The sequence below is a fragment of the Rhinoderma darwinii genome, chromosome 8 (assembly GCF_050947455.1).
Source record: "Rhinoderma darwinii isolate aRhiDar2 chromosome 8, aRhiDar2.hap1, whole genome shotgun sequence".
Taxonomy (NCBI): Eukaryota; Metazoa; Chordata; class Amphibia; order Anura; family Rhinodermatidae; genus Rhinoderma; species Rhinoderma darwinii.
In genome coordinates this window covers 10,556,105-10,579,084 of record NC_134694.1, presented here as the reverse complement: position 1 = coordinate 10,579,084, position 22,980 = coordinate 10,556,105, and the positions used below count along the sequence as shown (strand labels likewise).

Below are 22,980 nucleotides of genomic sequence, written 5' to 3'. Positions count from 1 at the left end.
AAATTGACTGATCAACTCTCTAATAAGAAATAAAGCCGGCTTTGAAAGTCCTGTTAGCTGACATTGGCTTATATGACTATTTATGTCTATCAAGTGGATCAGGACTGATGGAAATAAAGACCAGATAATGGTCACCAGCTCAGAGCAAGGACTCTCAGTCTAGTTGATGTAACATTTTCAAGGTATATTTGCTGGATGTGCAAACCTTAAATGACTGCACAAAGGTCCAGAGGAGAATGCGGATGGTGTAACCTTGACGCAACAGTTTAATCAACCGAGCTGCTCGAAAGAGTCGCAGGAAACTCAGATTGATGAAGTTTTCCTGTAAAAGATAAAATATTTAGTAAATGATTTTTTTGGCTTGTCGGGTATTTTCCAACGTGCTCCACCCAGCAAAATAAGCCAAGCCCACTTCACTTCATTCCATTATCAAGCACAGAACTTGCAGCTTGCTGCCACTTGGAAAACCAGGAGGAAAAATTCAGATACAATCACATGCAAACTGTGACCCTGCAATGGTAGTAATGGGTCACTTCAGACATCCACATGTATCTCATCTAAAATAAAATGTTTCGAGAGGCAGGTTATTGTGGTCAGTTATCAAATGAGGAGATTGATGATGGAGAACCTGGACAGGGATAAGAATAGAAGAGAGCTGGCCAAGGAGCAAAATGAGGCTTAATTCTGGTGATGGATCACATCAGGAAGGTGTCATACCAAAACTAGTCCATGCCCATGGGGAAGAAAGATGGAGCCCACTTGAGCTAGGCTAGGGGAAGCCTTCATGGTTTGTATACTTTAGGATTTGGGTAAAATAGTCCATTGCGTTCAAAGATACTCTCATGGTTAGGGCTGATCAGAACAATGAGAGATTTTTATTAAGAAGTCCATCAGTCTGAAATAATCATCATCACAGATGCAAGGTTTTTCACTCCAACCAGGATCGGTAAAGTTATGGTCATGGCAATAAGTCTCAGTTCTTAGGTAATATCTCAGAGTTTATATTTTCATTTATTTGTATTTTTATTTTTTTCGTTTACATGGCTACAGGTCTCTTCCATTATTCCACAAATCCACTTTGGTCCAAATAAAGCACATTTGTTTTCCAACAGGCTTTGGGGTTTTTAGGAAAGCAAAGGGGCCAAATATATGTGGGGGAAGATCACATTCACCCTATAAGCCAGTAGTTGTAGAGTCTGATTTGTCTGCGATCATTCCATGCTTTACTCAACAACATCCCCCACCCTACCACTGCTCAATGCGCCTTTCAGCCCCAGAGCCTAAGCATGCTTTTCATACAAATCCCCTTCCCGCAAGGTCACATAAGCGGAGTATTAAAAGCAGTTTCAGAGCGGACCCGCAGGCTACAATCTGACAGAGAAGCAAAGAGGAAAAAGTGATTGGAATGGATGCATAGATAGGATTGAGGACAATGGAAAGTAAATAAAAGGTGAAAACAAAATGAATATGCAGCAAACTGTGGAGGAAGTCTACAGATTTTGTTGCGTTTAGAATGGGCCAAATTAATAAAATCTTCCCCTTCTCCGGCTATCGGAAACAATTCTTGCAATTAGAAATGACATATTTGAAATGATGCTGAAATGTCTACTCAAATAGCTGCCATTTTCCTACATGGAAACCAAGAGTTTTTGTAATTCAACCTAAGAGTCTACATAGCCAAATGGGACTAAAAGCCACAAAACACAAAAACTATTTTCGTACTGTAGGTCAGTGGTCTCCTACCTGTGCGCCTGTTGCAAAAAATAAAACAGTTCCCAAGTAGCAACAGATTTTTTATCTGCGAGGATATATTATGAGGATATAATTACGATGCTAGATTTTACTTTTGGATGACTATATAGGAATATTAGTCAAAGGAGGAACTTGACTTTTCCCATTGTGAATTCTTCACACCATAACAATAGTGGTTTGTCTTTTTTTTATGGCAGTTTTGTAGGCCTTATGGGTAGGGCGTTGCAAGACAAGTGATGCCATGTAACTTCTACCTATGTACCTTAAGAGTACAGCAATGGGTGGTGAACAAACAGAAGCCATTAAAGATGCATCCAAGTTAGAAAAAGATTCAACTTGCAGCCTCTGATCTGGAGCAGGCCTAAAATCGGTCTTCAAGACATTTTGAAGATCATAATTTGGCACCTTATAGAAGTCAGATATGTGTCCATAAACATGTCCAGTTGGACCACCATCATGCATTAATCCAAGGTCAAAAGAGATTTCCAGGGAGTAAGTATCATGAGCAGGGCTGAGGTCTTATTTAGACTTGAGGAGCCTATTTAAAAAATGGTCTGCTATATTATTAGTTGGAACAGTTTTTTGGCAAATATCATGTCAATGGCCATACTGCTCCAATATCATGGGGTATTGGATGCTCATCTCTTGTCCTTGTCTTGCTGGCTTGAAGATGAATATTTTGTTGGCTTCCACCGATAAGATGTAAATACAGATCAACAGATCATGCTTTCTTTGTGATCCTTCAATGCTGCGTCACATGATCCATCCCACTTACAAGTTACATTCGCTTGGATTGCAGCATGCGATGGCGAAGGTCTCATGCAGAGGAACAGAGGTCACGGCTATTATGACACAGTAGTTTAAAAATTTAGATCGAGAGATGGTTCTTCCCCTTATGTAGTTGGTTCCCATTTATCGCCCCCATGTGAGCCTATTGTATGTGGATAATAATTGATATCTTCACACAGTGACCCCTGTCCCTCTACCTCCTTGGGAATTACATTCAGGCTTTGTAGGGTTTAAAGAGAAGGCAAATGTTGAGCAACTCGAAAGTAAATAATGAAAATGATATAAGCACCTTTCTATGTCTTTCTAGCAGCAAAAATATTGAAAAATTTTTGTGGTCCAGGACACTTAGGGTACTCCGGTCTAGTTATGCTTTCAGGAAGATGTGCTACATCTAAATAATTGTAGTTAATAAAGCTTAAATGTCGTTAATAAAGACAACTTCTTTCTTAAGCTGTACTAGACCCTATAGACGACATAAACAGGGGTTCCCGGCTTGGGGCTCCCTCTATTAGCCAGAATGGGGAGTCACTAAAGGCGCCCATATATATAAAGCTCTCCATATATTGCATGTTCGGTTATTTATGTAAATGACCGCCATGTAATACTACACTTCTCCTGCATGACAAGACGAGCCTTTCTAGGCAATAACAGCTGATCGCTAGTAGTTCCAAACCCGGGCTTGTAATGATCAGCTTTTTACCAGGGCAGCAGTTATTAGAGAAGAGGTTTTTGAGATGAGACCACCCCTTTAAATCTCTTACTTGTTAGTTCTACAAAATAAATTCCGGTTACTATAGACTACTTACGAAAGTGTACCCAATTTCTAAAATTTTGGTTCTTCTTCATCATCATCTATAGTGGTTTACATGCTTAGGCTTTCTAAGTATAGGTTCTATGAATACATTGTCTGGTTACTGTCCATGTTCTGCACTTTTATCCTAACTAAAGCGGTAGATAACACGTGGCCAAACTGTGTAGCATGGGCATCTTGTAGCTAAAAAAAAGACCTTCCCACCCAATCCTGAGAAACCTTATCCCACCCTTCCTTTATTCATATTGTGATGGGGTACACAATTCTACCAAATCACCATTCTACCAAACTTCCAAGACAAATAAAAATGAATGGAAAACTGTCCAACAATCAATTATTAATGGGGTTAACCAGAAGAAATCTAACGTATATCCCTCACCTTACATAAAATAATCCCAGATGTCAACCACTGTTAAATACTTGTGATAGAAAATTCATTTTTACCATAGACACGAGTTCTTGTGAGGATGCCACCTATGTTCTCCAAAGAGCTTCTGTGTTTTAGGGAACCTCATTATCTTTTATACTTTTGCTGCTGAAAAAATTTGCAGGTGAAGAGCAACCCAAAAATTTGTGTTGTGTGTGACATTTGACGCGAATAATCTCGGAATAATCCTAATCTGGGTGTTCACCTCCTAGCAGTGAAAAGTTTTTTAACCCAATCTTCTACCCTGTGAATTGAATTGCTCAACACTTGAACCGCTTTCTCTGACAAACCTTTAGCTTGATGCCCCATTCAAAAAAAGCAAGCAAAGAAATAATAGAAAGGGCAAGTTGCAAATAAAGAAATCAAAAATAAGATTGGAAAAAATCCAAACGGAACCAACCGTGTTCTAGGTATGATGTTGTCATGGGTGATTTTGGTGGTACACAGTACACGGGTATTGCAGGTAATACAACATACAAAGACAGAGGGTGTTTTTTTTTTTTAGGGGGTTGAGTTTTTCCGCAGTGTATGTTGATTGCGTAGCATGAGTCGGCAGGCCGTGAAATAAACAAAAAAGGAAAATAAATAAAGAACACGAACACAGAGATGTACACACTCACAAAGAAAGATGAATCAAATTAAACAGAGTATAAGACGAATAAATTGAGATTATGTTGATTTGAGATTTTTAAAATTGCAAGTGAAAAATATAGCTTTTATTTCCAAACCATATTTTGAATTAAGTTTACACCGAGAATAAATAATTATAAATTACAAATTGGGCTTTGATGCAGAAGAACATGCGGCTCTTCTGCATCAAAGAATAACACGGATCCTATTGGCTTCTATGTGCTGTCCGTTTTTATGGCAGACCCATACACTAGAATGAGTGAGATGGACCGCAAATACGGACAAGAATAAGACCTGTTCTATAATTAGCAGACCGGAAACACGGATCCGCAAAAAAAAAAGTGTGCCTGGCCCCATTCAAATAAATGGTTCAGTATGCCATCCGCTAAAAAAAAAACAGATAGGACACTGAGGAAAACAGCGGTCGTATGCATGAGGCCTAATAGATTAGTAGGATCCACTCCACAACAATTTTTTAATGGACGCATTATTCATGCAGGTAAATCTGCTTAACTTCTTAATTCTAAATCTACTTAATCTGTCTAAATCTGAAAAGGACATCATCCGTATAGTGTGACTCGAGTAAAAAAAAAAGTTTTTGGGTGCCTTATTACAACTCAGAGGTTGTATAGAGCCGTAATAGGGTTGTGTGCATGGGACCTTACAGGTTCCCCAGCTTTCTCTGGACCATGACAACCCTCTAGCCTGCATTAAAGGGGTTGTCCACTACCGGACAACTGATGACCAGATAGGTCGTCAGTATATTATCGGTGCGGGTCCGACATCCGGACCCCGCACCTATCAGCTGCTCTGGTTGCCTGCGAGCACCGTATGTCATTGCACAGTATGCAATGTACGGAGCCGGAAGCAGTTGGCTCCTTACATTGCATAGCGACCGTGCTGCCGAATTGCAGCTCTGCTCCTATTCCGTGACCGGAGCCATCTGCTTCCGACATGGACGTCTGGTGCCCGGACGCAGCTGATCGGTGCGGGGTCTGGGTCATGAAATCGCACCAATGAAATACTGATGACCTGTCCAGTGGATAGGTCATCAGTTGCCTGGTAGTGAACAACCCCTTTAAGGTGTGTCAGAATAAACACTCTACACGATACCAGAGGAAAAATGTACTTATAAAGAAGATAGGGTAGACCATGACACCACTTCATGTAGGCCCCTAAATGGTCATGTGCCATTTAAAAATCAGGAAAGTTCTTGAGAACTCCACATTTTGGAACGACAGGTAAGTAAGATTGTTGGTAGGTTTTTGTAATGTAATTTAATAACAGAATATAATCTGCACTATATAATTGATAACCTTTCAATTTGTAGGAAATAGATTTACATTGTATACAGAATTTTCCAGAAAAAAACAAAACATTACCATAGCTCATACAAATTCTATACATTTTTGAAACATCTGCGATGTGGAACAGTTCTGCCATATTAAGGCAAGAACGCTCCAATCTCCGAGAGACAAACTGATGCTAGAAATTATTATGAATCTTTAACGCCAATTATTTCCTATTGGACAGTGTCCGAATGGTGTCCATAGCTGATATTTAAGATGACATAAGGAGTTTAAACGTTATGTATCCTGCAACTTAGGTATTTGAAACATTATGTCAAAATGAATCATTTGTATTCATATATTTTTTCTTTGTAGAGTAATATAGTAGGAAGAAATACCATGGATAATTAGATTGTATTGTATTGTCTATTTCATACGTCTTAATAAGCAGAAAATTGCCAATTTCGAATAGTCTCGATGATGTCAGCAATTTCTTTTGTAAATGAGATTAACTTAGAATTGTCTAATCACAATATTGCCAATTCATTTTTTTTTCTATGACCAATTAAGAATTATTTATCTTTCTAATTAGTACGCTGTGGGTTGAGAAGAATGTGAAATAAAATGAAAGGGATTTTGCATGTGTCCACATGGGAAAGTGATATCACTCCACATTGTCTTCTCAATTTCGGCTATTTTTGGGCCACGTAATATACATTGATGCGTATGAGGCCTTTTTTTTTTTTGGGGTGGGGCAATCTGGAGTGAATACAATTTCCTGGAATACATGACGCTTTTGATGGAGATGCAAGACACAGCCGTTGATATTTGCATTGCGATCTACAATGCAATTTATAAGGCGATTAGTAATCGTGAAAGGGAATAACAGCAATGTTAGAAAAAAATCCATTTGTCTCAAGCAACCAAGCCTGCCTAAAAAGAAAATATATATATATAAAAAAAAAAAAAAAACCCGGTCCAGTTCTATATTCTTAACGTTTGATGGACCTATTTTTATAAACATAAATGAGCAGTATTCCATTGCAACCAATCACAGATGTGCTTTCATAAAAAGTTCATTTACCAAAAAACTGTACATCGCAAGTGTTGCTCACACAAAGAAGTCTGTGGGAAAAATGCTTTGTAAATAACAGTCCTTCTATTATTCGGTCAGTTTCATAATACGGACACACATGTTCCCCTACGCTCTGTATCCGGTAGTTGTCTTTAATGAAAAACAGGCACAGGGGTATTGAGTGTTAATTTTGTATTAGTTTTATAACAAAAATCTATCCGTATCCTTCTTTGTCATCTGTGCCTGTTTCTTCTAAAAAACAGGTAAGGATGACAGCGGAGGGTGGAAAGCATTTGTTACTCTTAGTTTTACGCTGAATCAAAAGAAAAACATAATCTATAATCTTACCATGGTATGATTGATCATTGTATATGAATGGCTTTCAATTCTTACTTACAATGGAAGTGGCTTTAAAATAAAACAAGTAGTGCAAAGAAAAAGTAGAGCAGTTGCCTTTAGAAACCAATAAGGTTGCTGCTTTTATTCTTTAAAGGACCTCTGAAATATGACAGCTGCAATCTGATTGGTTGCTATGTTTTGATAAATCTCTCACTCTCACGGCTTCTTCGAGGTGGCACACAGAGTCCCTAGGGGTTCGGATTAAGGGCCCCAAGACTGGAACGGCATATACTGCACTGTATTCTTTCTTAGAAGCAATGCTTCTAGTGGAGAAGACCTGCGTAATATGGCATGAGTTGGAGCATGCCACAAATATATTGAATTACATGAATTCCGTATGAATCAGTGAGAAAACTCCCTCCGTGTGCCATCGCATTAAATGGAAAGTACAATATGGGCCCACATAGGTCTATGGTTGTCGAATTACGTATTTATACAACATTGGTCTGTATTATGGCAGAGTACATGAGGCCTAGCCTAGTGTATGAAACTAGTGCAGACAAAAATGGAGCATTTGCGGATAGCAATAATGAGATTCCAGCGTTTATTTTATCAGTGGAGGTCAGGCCTCATGCACAAAGCCGTGCCCAGAATCACGGGCCACGTTTGCGGGCAAGGCCAGCCGCTCGACGCCCGCATTTTCGTCCCTTACTTTGTATGGGAGCACGGCCCGTAAAAAGCAAAAGATAGGACATGTCCTATCTTTTGCGGAACACGTCTACGGCCCAGACACCTTCCCGTAATGTGTGCATGGGGCCTTAGAAAGTACAAAGAATTGATTTGATGCTATGGGCAATCCTCCACCTTTTGTTCGAATTAAGATTCACCGTGATATTTCACCGATCTTTGCTCCAGGAGCCCATGTTTTGTGGTGTCATAAAGTATTAGTATTTTTACAAGGGCCAATGATCGGGCAAACGAGCGCTCATTGTCCTGTGTAAACATGGCAATGATCAGCCGTTCATCGGCTGATCTGCTCATTTATGTGGCCAATAAAATGGTCGCTAGTTGGCAGCACATCTCACCGTGTAAACAAGGAGATGTGCTGCCAGGATGATGGGAATGTATGGGGATGAACGTTCGTAGTAACGATCACTTGTCCCCATTCATCACCCATTATTGCTCTTTGTAAAAGGAGGAAACGGGCGCCGATCGACGAGCAGTATCATTGATCGGCGCTCATTTACATGGCCCATATCGGGCTTTGTAAAAGGACTTTAAGCCATTGTTATCCTTTAGTGCCTATCTCCAAAACGCCAACTCTACTGCTTTAAAGAACAACGTCATGTCTACTTTTAATTGCTTCGCAAACCCTACTGTCATTGATGGACTGATGTGTCAATCGTGGACTCACTCTCAATATATTATAAAACTCAGCAGCGAGTGATATTGGGGATAAGGGGTATTGTCTTCTGCTGAATCTCATGAGTCATGTCGTTTCTGGGCCTTATTACGTCAGAACCTAGGCCCACCATGGTGCAAAGTCAGGTCAAATAAGACCTCAATCAGCGCCTAACTCTGCACAGTTAAAGAGGCTCTGTCACCAGATTTTGCAACCCCTATCTCCTATTGCAGCAGATCGGCGCTGCAATGTAGATTACAGTAACGTTTTGTTTTGTTTTTTAAAACGAGCATTTTTCGCCAAGTTATGACCATTTTTATATTTATGTAAATGAGGCTTTCTAAAGTACAACTGGGCGTGTTTAAAGTTAAAGTACAACTGGGCATGTATTATGTGTGTTACATCGGGGCGTTTTTACTACTTTTACTAGCTGGGCGTTCTGACGAGAAGTATCATCCACTTCTCTTCACAACGCCCAGCTTCTGGCAGTGCAGACACACAGCGTGTTCTCGAGAGATCACGCTGTGTTTGCAGGTAAGTAGCTACATCGACTTACCTGCAAACGCTGATGCTGCTGCAGAATCAACTGTAGCCTCTGGTGCCGATGTGTCCTCGCTCGTCCGACACGATGCAGGACCTGGGGCAGAAAGTGAGTGACGTCACAGCGTGATCTCTCGAGAACACGCTGTGTGTCTGCACTGCCAGAAGATGGGCGTTGTGAAGAGAAGTGGATGATACTTCTCGTCAGAACGCCCAGCTAGTAAAAGTAGTAAAAACGCCCAGATGTACACACACAATACACGCCCAGTTGTACTTTTACTTTAAACACGCCCAGTTGTACTTTAGAAAGCCTAATTTACATAAATATAAAAATGGTCATAACTTGGCCAAAAATGCTCGTTTTAAAAAAAAACAAAACGATACTCTTATCTACATTGCAGCGCCGATCTGCTGCAATAGGAGATAGGGGTTGCAAAATCTGGTGACAGAGCCTCTTTAAGTGCTATAACTTATTGAGTTTGCCCACAGAATGGCTTTGTCCACTGTCTGTAGGTGATGGACTTATCTGAAGACCGTAAACCATATAGATGCATTTCATAGTAGGCTAAACAGAGTCTGTTACATGAGTATGCTTTGGATGAACAGGACAGGTCTCGGGTCCTGCGTCTGTATCTTGTAGATGTTTAATAAAGTTCACTTACCGCTATCTCTGTTACTAAAATATCAGTAATACTTCCCAAGACTGTGACAAAGTCAAAGATATTCCAAGCATCCCGTAAATAGTTCTGTGTGAAAAATAGGAGGAGATCATTTTAGAAGGTGATTACGTGTTAAGTATAAGAGATAATTCACCACATGTATGAAAAAGTCAAAAACATTTAGTCCACAGGTACCAATTGGATTTCAGCTTGGATTTCTCTGGGTTCAATTAGACAATTAACCCCTTCCCTCCACAGCCATTTTTGGGATTTTCACTTTTGTTTTTTCCTCCCCACCATTCAAAAGCTATATATTTTTTTTTATTTTTCCGTCTATATCGCCATATGAGGGCTTGTCTTTTGTTGGACAAGTTGTAGTTTTTCATGCCACCATTTATTGTACCGCATAATGTACTGGGAAGCTGAAAAAAAATTATTTGTGGGATGAAATGAGCAAAAAACAGCGATTACGCCATTTTTTTGGTGGTTTTGTTTTTACGGCGCCCATCAGGCGGTAAAAACAATATATTCACCTTATTCTACAGGTTGATAAGATTACAGCGATACCAAATTTATATGTTTTGCTTTATGTTTTACCACTTTTAAAAAAATAAAACTTTTTGCTAAATCCCCCAAAAATGTTGTGTCGCCATGTTCTGAGAGCAATAACTTGTTCATTTTTCCATCAATTTAGCGATGTGAGGGCTTAAATTTTGCGGGGCGAGTTAAAGTTTTCACTGATACCATTTTGGGTATATGCAACTTTTTGATCGCTTTTTATTTCATTTTTTTTTTAGCACTAAGGTGACCAAAAAACATCAATTTGCGTGTTTTATATACATATTTATTTTACGGCATTCACCGAGCGGGTTAAAAATTCTATAATGTGATGGTTCGGACTTTTACGGATGCGGCAATACCAGTTATGTTAACTTTTATTTTTTTAACATTGATTTAGGGAAAAAAAGTGAAAAGGGGGGTTTTAATATATATTTTTTTGAATATAAAAAACCCCTTTATTTAACTGCTTTTTACTTTTTTTTATTAGTCCCCCTAAGGAACTTGAAGCAGCGATCGTTGGATCGCTTGCATGATATACTGCAATACTAATGTATTGCAGTATATCGGGATTCTGACAGTCTCCTTTGAAGCCCTGCCGGAGGCAGAGCTTCAAAGGAGTACAAAGATGGCAAACCTGGGGGCCTTTGTTAGGCCCCCAGGCTGCCATAACAACCGTTGTTACCGGCCGATCGTGCCGCAGGGGGTGGGCGCGATGGCTTGTTTGAGGTGGCGCCCCCCTGATTCTAACACTTTAAATGCCGCGGTCGCGATTTCCCGAACGGAGCTGCAAAAATTCTGCTACTCAATGCAGTCATATAATACTTGCATGGATCCTGGCGTATAACAGAAGTCAATATGTAGCGATAACCATATTGTACAAGTTAATTCAGACCCTGAGTCTCCGATTCTTGAGAAAAACAAAACCAAAAACAGACCCAGCATATCCTACCAGCTGATGAATTGTAGGTTTGCCCAACATATAATAATCATAATATTTCATCCATGATATAAGTGAACTCTAATACTATGTGATATTATAATTTTAAGACTTGATGCGTCAACAAATTAAATCTAGAGTAATGGAAAAAAGGGGGAAAAAATATAAATAGTTGATTTTCAGATCTCAGCTACCAAATCATATACTGTCATTGTACAATCTGCATGGCTCTGTCTTCAGAGCAGATATACTGTCGGTAAGAAGCACATGTGTAAAATTTTTTGAGTGCTTCTGCAGATTTTATTACTATAAGTTCAACATCTGTACAATACAACACAGAACCTGGGATTCCTCAGTTTGTCCAGAACTAAGTACCAAGAAAAAGTCTGATGGGAAGATGGAGGGAAATGAAAATCTGCTTGAAAAAAATCTAAGCATGAATTACCTAATTGAAGAGGCATAACTACCAGGATGGCAGGCATCACAGCTACTATGGCCCCCAGCAACTAAGGGGTCCAACTTCGCTCAAAGGTGTGGTGCAATTAGTGTTAGAAGAGAGTCGGAAAATCAATGCAGATCATTAGGAGGCCAAGAAAAGAAGGAACAGATACATGAGATTTTTATGTGTTGATATAGTGGGGCCTCATTTTAGGTTTTGCTTTGGGGGCCCTATGGTTATTTATTTGTGACACTGCTGACTAAATATTGAAATGTCTTTAGAATGTAAAATAAGATTATAATTATTTGAAGTTCTGTGCTTCTCACAGGATATCGGCTTCAGGGATGACTCAATAAGTGCATTACTATGGCGAACCAAACCCATCCAAACTATTCTGTTGGGTCTAGAAGACCTGCTTGGATTAATTGGGGTGTGTGTTCCTTGGGTCCACCAGATGAAAATGATTCTGAGAACCACCCTTCATCTATACAGAACATGTACACATCCAATTTTAAGTGCATCGTAAACTTTGTTGTTCTTATTTCACACACCAGATGTATCATCAATAAGGTCTAATAGGCTCTTTGTGAATCAACCCATGAGAAATTGACCCTAGTGGCAAGTGATTGACCCCACATGGGTTGGTTTTCTTGCCGGATATTTAGGGGGCATTATTGTGTCAGAGCCTGGGCTTGCCAGAGGACTTCTGGTACTGGTGGGCCAGTCTGACCCTGGTCTGGATGAATGAACGTCTCAATAAAATGCCAGTTATCAAATGATCCACCATAATTTGGTGGATAATTATCTAAGGTCTATGGCAGCTTTAGGCTTTATGATGTTAGACATTAACTATCGTTTCAGAAAACTTTTCACTTGTTACTATGACATGTCAAATGTTTTGATCGGTAGGAGTCCGGGTGCTGAGACTCCCACCGATTGCTCAAATAAAAGGGCAGAAGCGCTAAGCTGAGGGCTATGCCACTTGGACTGCAATCGGCTCGGCTCTGCTGATCCTTGGAGAGGCAAGGTTAGCGTTGTATAGACTTTCTATATACTATGATATGCCATACGTTTTCGGAGACGATAGGTACCCTTTAAAGATATTTATTATCATGGAAATGTCATTCAAAGAGTCAGCATTAGCCCCTGTATGGGTAATTTTTCATTTTCAACCATGGATAACGAATGCAATAAAACCTTAGATCTATTTACAAATATTTATCCTGGACAAGTTCTTACCAGAACACCAAATGCGATAATCTTCAAAATACACTCCAATGAGAACATTGATGTGAAGATGATATTCAAGCATTTCAACATTTCTTCATAAGTATTTGATGCCCCATAGAACTAGAAGACAAGGCAACAGTAAAAAAATAATTTCATATTGCTTAGGAAATTGTGATCAGGTTGTCAGAGCCCCTCCCCTGTGAACTTTAAATTATTTATTGAATAGAATGAAGCCCAAATACGCCTTAATATAAAACTACATCTTACACTTACAAAAACTTTTTACCCGATTCTTAACTTTGGCTTAAGCCTTGTTAATGATTATGTTGCATGCCAAGCATGCATCTTAGCTCCCGCAGTATAGTTTTCTGCATCTTTGTGTTTGTTACATGTGAAGCCATAACTATAAGGAGGTCTTACCTTCATCATGAGGACGATGGTGTTGAAAGCAATCATTACCATAATGAAATACTCAAATGGAGGAGAAACCACAAATCGCCACATCTTGTACTGAAATGACTGCCGATTTTGTGGCATATATCGTGTAAGGGGCTTGGCGCTGATTACAAAGTCTATGCAGGCTCTCTGTTAAAATGAAAATAAATATAATTAATAGACAATTTTGGAAAGGAGATGTATCTTTCAGTATAAATAGTAATGACTATGGCTGCCATATTTATAGAGAAGGCATGACAACCACACAATACTTCAACACTCTAATGTGTATGGAGGAGATTAGGGGCTCCGACAATAACATCTCTCCAGGCTTTCACTCTATATGGTTCCCCTAGACTAAATTTTGGTTGACCACTCTCTCCACTTTCAAGCCAATCCCCCCCCCCCCCCACATCATCCAAGTCATTCTCTTTTCCTTTCCCCTCTTAAACGGGCTGTCCAGTCATAAAAAAATTGATGGCCTATCCTCAGGATAGGCAATCAATATATGATCGGTGGGGGTCCGACTCCTGGCACCTCCGCCGATCAGCTGTATTGAAGGGGCCGCGGTGCATTTACCCAGAGTAGTAGATAGGTTTTCCTTTATCGGGACAAAGGACCAGTTTGTTTCCCCCCATGCCTGTAACTAAATATCTTGGCCAAGGCAAAGAGGTTTCTTGTCATCCCCCTGGAACCAAGCAACTGGGGAATATGCACTAGTAGCACACCCATAGATACACCACTGCATTGGCCGAACATCTGTGAAAATTTGTGTATGTGTCTGGCCTGCTCAACTCTCACACAGAGCACAAGCATTTGATCTGCTATCCTGGAATGTGCAGTTCCAAGACTGCTGAAAATATGTAACTTGCATGTCTACGAGTTACACAGCACCTGAACGAGGACATGCTTGATGTGGTGGAATGTAGTTGCATAAGGAAAAATATATATTTTAAGTTCTGGTATTTCTCATTTCCCATGCCAAACTTGTTCTCACCTCATTCTTCTCAAGACTGCACTCTGACATGACCTTATCGCCTTGTTCTTGGAACGTGATGATAATCAAAGCTACAAAGATGTTTACAAAGAAGAAAGGAAAGACCACGAAATACACCACATAAAAGATGGACATCTCCATTCGAAATCCGGGAGTTGGACCTTGATCCTCATAGGTGGCATCCACAGAGTGTTTGAGGACACTGAAAAGGAAGAAAACCTGCATTTAGATTTGTTGACTTGTTTTATTGTTTTTGTTGCTCTGCCTCTTGGTTATTATCATCCTTTATCCTGGCATGTTGATCCACTTTACCTATCGTCTGTTGTGCTCATTTGTGTCATGGTATTACATGTTTGGTGCACACTCACTATTCTCTCTCTTTGATCTACTCTCCTCTCAACAGTCTAGTTTTTACTCAAGATCTTTGACATCTACTGTCCTCATCTTCAACCATTTTTATCCTCCATTGTTCTATTTGTACCATACTCTGGTTTTTTTCTCACCCACAATTCACGGATTTAGGAAGGACAAAGACAGAAGACCAATAACCAGTCTCTAGGAATCAGATACTCACTTGGGCCACCCTTCTCCGGTAGAGACAGTAAACAAAGTCAAAAGAGCCCAAAGCACATTGTCATAGTGGAAGTCATATTTCTTCCATTGTCTGGCCTGAGCCCGTACATCATCATTTTCATAGTTCAAGTATTCTCCCCTGGACAGAGTAAAAGTCATGAGTACATTGAATCAATTACAATTCATGGGTTTGTATCCTCAGAACAGCCAACACGTACCTGCAGTCTTTTTCTAGATCTTTAGACTCATCGGTACAGTAGAAGAACTTGCCCTTGAAGAGTTGAACGGCGATAACGGCAAAGATGAACATAAAAAGCATATACACGATGAGGATGTTCAATACATTCTTCAGAGAGTTTACCACACAGTCAAACACCGCCTGGCAAAAGGAGAATATTGGTAATGTCAAAATCAGATCTAGTAAGGCTGCTTTAAGATAACCGTAATATCGGAGGTGGGTTCATTCCCATAACCCAACTGGTAGAAAAATCCTGTGATCCATAGAAGCAAAATAGAAAAAAAATCTACCTGATTGGTTGCTATTGGTTAAAAAAAACCCACATGGTTGTATATCAAGTGCTAAAAAATATTATACAAAAACAAATCCAACCTTTAACTTGGGCAGCCTCTTGATGGTCTTCAGTGGACGCAAAACACGAAGGACCCGCAGGGATTTGATTGTGTTCAGATCTTTTCCTTTGTTCCCTCTACAGAGCACACACACAAAGGAAGAGTCAGCCTCCAAAAACACAGGAAGGGCCCCAAAACCAGTGGTATCCCGAAGGAGTTGCATTCCTTGTTCTCTTCTCGAAGAGATCGGCTTCAGTTTATGAATGAATTATGCATTGGGGTTGTCATATATAAGCCAAACATCATTACTTATAATACAGAGAATCATGATAGAAAACGAGAGGATAGAAGATCTGTATTGTACACAATGTTTTGCTCTTGACAACATCATTGGCTCATGGTTTGTTTTCAGATTATTTTGCCAAAATTGAAATCCTATCCATAGACATAAATGGAACAGTTACCATCAGAGAAGAGTGACAGCCAAGTGTGGATTTTCTGAGAAAGGGCAAACACTCTCAAGTACTGTAATTCCTTAAAACGAATTTCTGGAGCTCTACGGCCTAGTAGACCGCCATCATCAATCCAAAAATACCCAAATAATAAATTATGCCCCCTGTGCCAAGGCATGTCCATGTCTCCAGTGTTATTCATAACCTGGATAGCCAAAGGTAAAAGTAAGCTCTGGGTAAAATACATAATTGGGGCTAGGTTATGGGTCTGTATGCAGCTTGGAAGTCTCCCAAAAGACCCAGTCGGTCCCCTAAAACAAACTTATGCAGTTCAAACCCTAGGGTGATCTAAGAGGGTTCAGTAGTACCATGGGAGGTCCAAGGGTTTGTGTAAGCAAAACAGATGCTAAAATGCGGACGCATTTCAGCCGTCTGAAACCGGCCTAGGACAGAGACCGGACTGGCAATGGTAGCAAATGGATATTAACATAATTGGGCAGGTCTAGTTTCTTCAGCATCTTCATTTTGATCCAGTGCAATATAAACAAGTCGCCATGCCTTGAAAATAATCCAAATTTCTCCAGCTGTTTCACACTTTCAGCAAGCGAGTACTGTTCCTTTGGTGTCTATGGGTATGCTCACAATAGTAATTATAACAATTATGTTTACAACCTAACACCTTTAGTTGCTCTGTATTATAAGCGTATATGCTGCTGGCTGGAGGTATATGCAGGAGCAGTGGCAAGAAGGGAGGCAGCAGGCCAGGATTAAAGGATTTCCTTATTTCTGAATATACATGGTCAAACAGCAGTATACTGTTTATGGATAACATTCAATCCTGGCACTGCTGATCTGTTCTAGGTCAAATGTATTTTCTTATTAGATGCTAACCAAAACCTGATTCCCAAGTTTACCAGTGCTGATCCACAGCATACAGGGGTCTTCCCCCAATGCAGAACATGCGGTACACATGCATATCCTGGGTATTCATGCAGACCTGCTGTGAGTAATACCATGTGCCGGATTGGAATAGAACGCAAGCCCGGTCATAAGACACTGCTTGATATTTTTTTAAAACTTTCCATAAATTGAGATTTCTGGGGCAGTGACTATATGGATGTGGTCGATACGGTATATACACACACACATGTCCATACAGCTTCATCTATGTATCCACGTCATGTACACAATACACCCATGGAGTCTGGGGTGCAGATGTGTGTATGAACAAATATAACACGTCCATACAGAGTCTGCCCCAAACTACACCAATGTCATTATGTATTAATTTCGGAGAGCCTCTTTGAGTCCTAAAGTACATTTCCACCCATACAGTGTTAATACATGGATGCAGTCTGAAAATATGTAAAAACACAGCATTTGGGCCAATTAAAAATCTGAGAATCCCTAAATGCATTTTTTGTGGTCCCAAAATTTAGAACCATGATGCCTTGACGCATGGAGTCATGTTGAAGCTTCTCCTAATCTAGTTGTGGCTATCATCACTCAGCTTAGGAGAAGGTTAGGCAAGATCTGTTATCCACCACTGGGGAAGGCAAACTGACAACCATGCTGGGTGCCCTAAAATGGTACCCAAATTGGTTATCACTTTTTAGTCGTCCTCCCCAGACCTGGGCCCAGAAGGGCCTGGTGTTGCAGACCATACAGTATTAATCTGAAAACTGGGTGAAATTGCTCTTTGATCAATGATCACAGGGTTTTAAGTGACGATGACAAGTCCACCAAATATCATAGCAGTGTGATATAAGAGGGCTCCGAAGGCTATAAAGGATTGTGCTAATAAATTGCAACCAAATTGACAGGTCTACATTATAACCATCACAGCACATGTATGACAGGTCATCAGAGTGGAATGACGGAGAAGAGGGTGCAGTTCAGGGTAGCCGCTGGGGGTACACCATGTTCCTTGCCCCTCTTGCAATGCAATTATATTGTATTCCTGGTTAGTCAGGGTTGAATGAGGTACGGTAAGTGCATGGGTGGGTTACTAAATGCACAGAACATGCCTTGGATCCTGGTATATAATAATGAGAGGTGGAATAACGCTCAACATTCATGGATATTTATGCAAAACTGGCCAGAGGAAAAAAGATGTTGTAACAGAGCAGCCAAGAACCTTGTTGGTCGCACAGGTTACATCAGCTTTTATGCACCAGTTTCCCCTGTGAATGTCATTTAGATAAAAATATTTGTATTCTGCCTCCATCTATGGTACAGTATATGATATTCTTTAAGTCCTGCTGCTGCCTCGTATTAATGGAATTGTTTCTATGTTGGTAAAGGAGTGCAGTAGGATTCACACCTAGGGCCTGAAGAATGATCTAGTTGATGAGTGATCCATTCACTACTGGATGATGTCTGACCATAAGTGCCAGACCTCACTTAATAGGCTCGCAGGGGCCACAGAAGGGAGCCAGAAGATACTTGGAAATCATGCATTGACTTGGTCTACCTTAGATGTGTATCTTTGAGGTCATGAGGACCTGGCCTAACACATAATCTTGATGACAGCCACCACGAGTAATGATGTCACCATACATAGGATGTATATACACTATAAATGGAATTGTTTATTCCTATAGTGAGGTATCTCCATCTAGCATGAGTACACTCACTATGAAACATCATGATTCCCAAGACCTCCTACATTATGATTATTCTGATTCATAGCGTGGGAGCTGGTTGCAATTTTAATCTCTGCATTTCTTATTGTTACAACTGTCACAGGACTGTGGTGCTATTAGACATGAGTAAGAAGTGGATATTAAAGGTGTTAGCAGGTTTACAAAACCCATCTTGAAGCACCCGGTTAGGGAATGCTGAGATAATAGAGGTGGCAACATCTATAAGTCAGAGTGGAAAGTGCTACAAAGAATGTCTATTGCTCTGGAGGACCATGTTCATCTGTGTATTTCATGGATAGCCCATTGATTTCAGTGGGAAATGTGTAATGCTTCATTTCTCCTGTGGTGGCGCTGCAGGGAAAAAGAACACTTGCTGATCGCTGGGGTCCTCTGTGATAGGCAAATAAAAAAGATATTATCCAAAATGGCGATCACTATCTAGCTCGTATATAATTTATAATCTGTTTTTTCCCTAGTAACGGATACTCATTTAGTATTTATATATTTATGTTACAGTGTATTTGCTACCTGCACAAAGATGAGGCAAGCATTCCGGGTTATTGTTGAAAAACTATTGAGCTTCCCGGGCCATAATGCCCATATGACTGTCTAGCTCTACTGCTTGTTAGAATGGGAGTCTAAATGAGCAGTGATCGCATCTAAATTTTAAGAAGGTTGAAATGGTGGAGAGAGGATCAGATGGTATCATTCCAATGACTCTAGGTTATAAGACTAAGTGGAGACATACAGGAATTCCTGTATGTGCCGGAAAAAAAAAAAAAGAAATTGAATTTACCCAACAAAACTCCTAGAGAGGAAAAGAGAGAATCCAGCGACAAGGAGACAAAGAGAGAGCTTATAATCAGTGACATACACACAAATTTTCCACAATGCAAAGAATGACTCAACAGCAGCACAGAGTACTTACAGGACAGACAGACAAGTTAACCCATTCATCTACAAATACAAGTCCAGTCTTCCCCCCCAAACTAAGTGAATTTCCTTCTAAAGCCTTGAATCTTGTCAAAATAATATATTTCTGAGAAAGCTGGGTGACAAACAATAATGGACTGTCGTTGACAACCAGCCTTCCATAACACCTGAATAGCAAATCTGTCGTCTGGAGTCTGGGAAAGCTGGATGACAAACAATAATGGGCTGTGGTTGTCAACCAGCTTTCCTTGACCCCTGAATATCAAATCTGGAGTCTGGTAGAGCTGGGTGCAAACCCCTATGAGAGTCGTATTGGCGTCCATATTGTTTGTCAAGCAGCTTTTCTATAAATATATAATAAATCAATAAAATGTTTTACAATTTGCACAGGAACTTGATTTTATACAGATTTATTGCGATCAAGGAGGAAATGTCTATTAAAGGAGCACTTTGTACAAAAGTGGAGTAAAGGGGAGGAGCATGACACAGGAATTCTGTCTTTGGTGTTCTGTGTCAGGCACCGCCCCCTCAGGGCCTGCACTAGGCATTGCACAGTGTATAAAGTTTGCCCAGAGTGTTTCTTACACTAAACCATTATAACAGACAGAAATTTTTTCGACAGTAACATAGTGTTAGTGGACAAGCAGAAAGAAATTATTTAGGCCTCATGCACACGACCGTAAGGGTTTTTACTGTCCGCAAATATCCGACGGCTACGGATACACATCCGTAGCCGTCCACATTTGCGGAAGCGCCCATAGACTTCTATGGGCGAGTCAGTGCCGCGATTGCGGACAAGAATAGGACATGTTATATATTTTGCGGATCATTTCTACAGCCTGGACGCACATCCATAAATTTACGGAAATGTGTCCGTGGCCTATAGAAATATATGGGTGAAAATTACGGTCGTGTGCATGGGGCCTTAGGCCTCTTTCAGACGAGCGTATTTGTAAACGTCTGTAATATGGATCTGTAATACGGACTTATTACGGATGATATTGCATCAGTATTACAGATCCGTATTACTGATGGGCTGTCTTATAGGGAGAAATTGAATGGCATAAGACCAACCTCTTTCAAAAATGGATGCAATACGGATGACATACTGACCAAATACGGATATTAATCACTCTCCATAGAATTCAATGATCGTTTTCCATCCGCAATACGGAGGAAAGTAGTGCATGCCGCGTTTTTAAAATATGCACGTATTTTATACGCCCATGTGGATCGCCTCATTGAATAACATTAGCTCCTTATTACGGTACGCAAAAAAAGGATGGAAGAGGTCTAGTATAACGAAACGTTTGCTAGTACTTTAGTATTCAGCTTTGCAGCTATATTCCTATAGGGGGCAGCAGGTATCTGATGACAAAACATGGGAATTTGGCAGCTGATTGTGTTAGAATCATGCAGTGAGCATTGTGATATTGTGTATTTTTGTCTTCTAAAGTAGTGACGTTTACATTGTATTCTGTGTTTGCCGTGATGGAATTGTAGATGTGTATCATGCATTTCAAGGCGTTGTCCAGTTTTATGTCAATAAAGTTCAATCGTTGTATAACGAAAATGTCGGCAAATTTCTAACATACTTTATCGTTCAATTCCTCTCTATTCTCAAGATCTCTTCTTGCTGTCACTGATAAGAAATCTAGAAACCTCATTCATCCCCATGCATTGCGTCATGTTGGCAGCACATCTTCCTGTTCAGCATTTTTTTTTGTTTGCCGAATAAAAGTTGCGATCAGCCAATGAACAAGCGTTTGCTTGTTTATCGGCTAGTCTTTGCTCTGTTCACACAGGGCAATGATCGTGAACAAACGTTTGTATGAATGCTCATTCACCCGATCACTGGCCCGTGTAAGGGCCTTAAAGTGGTTGTCCAGGCAGGGGTTTGTTTTTCATACTGATCACCTATCCACAGGATAGGTCATTGGTATATAATCAGTGGGGGTCCCACATCCGGACCCCGCACCAATCAGCTGTTCCGGATGCCTGGAAGCTATGCAGTGGTCGGTGCCGGAAGCAGATGGCTCCATACACTGCATAGCAGCCGTGTTGCGGTACTGAAGCTCTGCTCCTATTCACTTTAATACGAGCAGAGCTACAGTACTACAGCACGGCCGCTATACAGTGCTCGGAGCCATCTGCTTCCGGCACCGACCACTGCATAACATCCGATGCCGGAGGGGCTTATCGGTGCGGGGTTCGGTTGTCGATCCCCCACCGATCGTATACTGATTACCTATCCTGTGGATTAGTGATCAGTATGAAAAACAGCCCCATGCCACGGACAACCCCTTTAAGCGGAGTTCACGATAATGTTGAGATTTCCGATTTTCTGCTCTGTCGTAGGAGAAGACAAACGACAGAGTTCCGGATACGTTGCACAACAGACATTAACGGCGACCGACAGACCCCATTAATAATGGGGTCCGTCGGGTCCCGGCGTGGTGTTCGTCATTCTGCACTAGTCCTTTCATCAAATATGACGGAGCTGCAGACGGAGGCTCCTCTGACGGTAGTGTGAACAAAGCCTAATATTTCTCACAGATGAGGGTTTGTTACAATTGTATCCAGTCTAAATAATCCTCGGTGAGCTATATACATCACATTACCTTAGTATATATGGAAAGCAAAATGTCTGATAACTGCAAACAATAGCGAACTACCAGATGCAAATCTGTGCAAATTCGCCAGCATTTTACCAACAGGTAAATGTCCCATAACACGACAGTGGCGTCGTACTTCAGTCTCCATTGTCTTAAATCCAGCAAACATAGCTCTGTGATAGGAAATTTGTCTGTCAGCGAAATTTCACAGATTTGCTCATCTCAGCTTGTAGAGATACATCTTTTCTTGCTATGAATGTTTGCAATCTTTGCAAAATGTCAGGTTGACATTTGAAATGGAACATAAAATACTTACGAGAAGGCGAAAGCCACTAATGCGCCACTGACGACAATGAAATCTAGAATATTCCACAGATCACGAAAATATGAGCCGGAGTGAAGGAGTAGCCCCAAGTCAATCATCTGCAGGAGAAAAGAAACAAATTCCATTGTAGTAATCGCACCTACTGTAAATATCTGGGAACTGATTTGGAGTAATAGTTTTATTATGAAAAATTATGATCTTTGCTTGCTGTCATTGAATGGGAACATTCTTACTTATATCCAGAGGCTGAAAACAATTACAGACTCTCACAGCTAAAGGTCCTTCTACACAGGTCAATCATCGGGCAAATGAGCGTTCCTACGAACACTCGATCCCGATCATTGCCCATTGTAAACAGGGCAATGATCAGCCGTTGAATGACCATGCGCTCGTTCATCGGCTGATCTGCTCGTTTACTCAGCCAATAAAATGGTAAGTAGTCGGCATGGAAATGTATGGGGACGAACGATCGTAGTAACGATCACTCGTCCTCATACATAACCGATCAACGAGCTGTCTTGTTGATCGGTGCCCGTTTTCACGTCCCATATCGGG

The 22,980-nt window shown here is 40.5% G+C and overlaps 1 protein-coding gene across 10 annotated transcripts in view; it reads right to left on the bottom strand.

Moving 5' to 3' along the window:
- Positions 1 to 22,980, bottom strand: part of CACNA1B (calcium voltage-gated channel subunit alpha1 B) — a 214,581-nt gene that overhangs the window by 27,612 nt on the left and 163,989 nt on the right. For all 10 annotated transcript variants that reach the window (XM_075835026.1, XM_075835028.1, XM_075835025.1 and 7 more), the window contains 9 exons: positions 22,417 to 22,523; positions 15,496 to 15,592; positions 15,104 to 15,264; positions 14,887 to 15,024; positions 14,313 to 14,514; positions 13,301 to 13,465; positions 12,890 to 13,000; positions 9,717 to 9,800; positions 206 to 322 (listed from right to left, as the gene is read on the bottom strand). In XM_075835026.1, the coding sequence (XP_075691141.1) occupies positions 206 to 322; positions 9,717 to 9,800; positions 12,890 to 13,000; positions 13,301 to 13,465; positions 14,313 to 14,514; positions 14,887 to 15,024; positions 15,104 to 15,264; positions 15,496 to 15,592; positions 22,417 to 22,523 (1,182 nt within the window). The remainder of the gene's footprint in view (positions 1 to 205; positions 323 to 9,716; positions 9,801 to 12,889; positions 13,001 to 13,300; positions 13,466 to 14,312; positions 14,515 to 14,886; positions 15,025 to 15,103; positions 15,265 to 15,495; positions 15,593 to 22,416; positions 22,524 to 22,980) is intronic.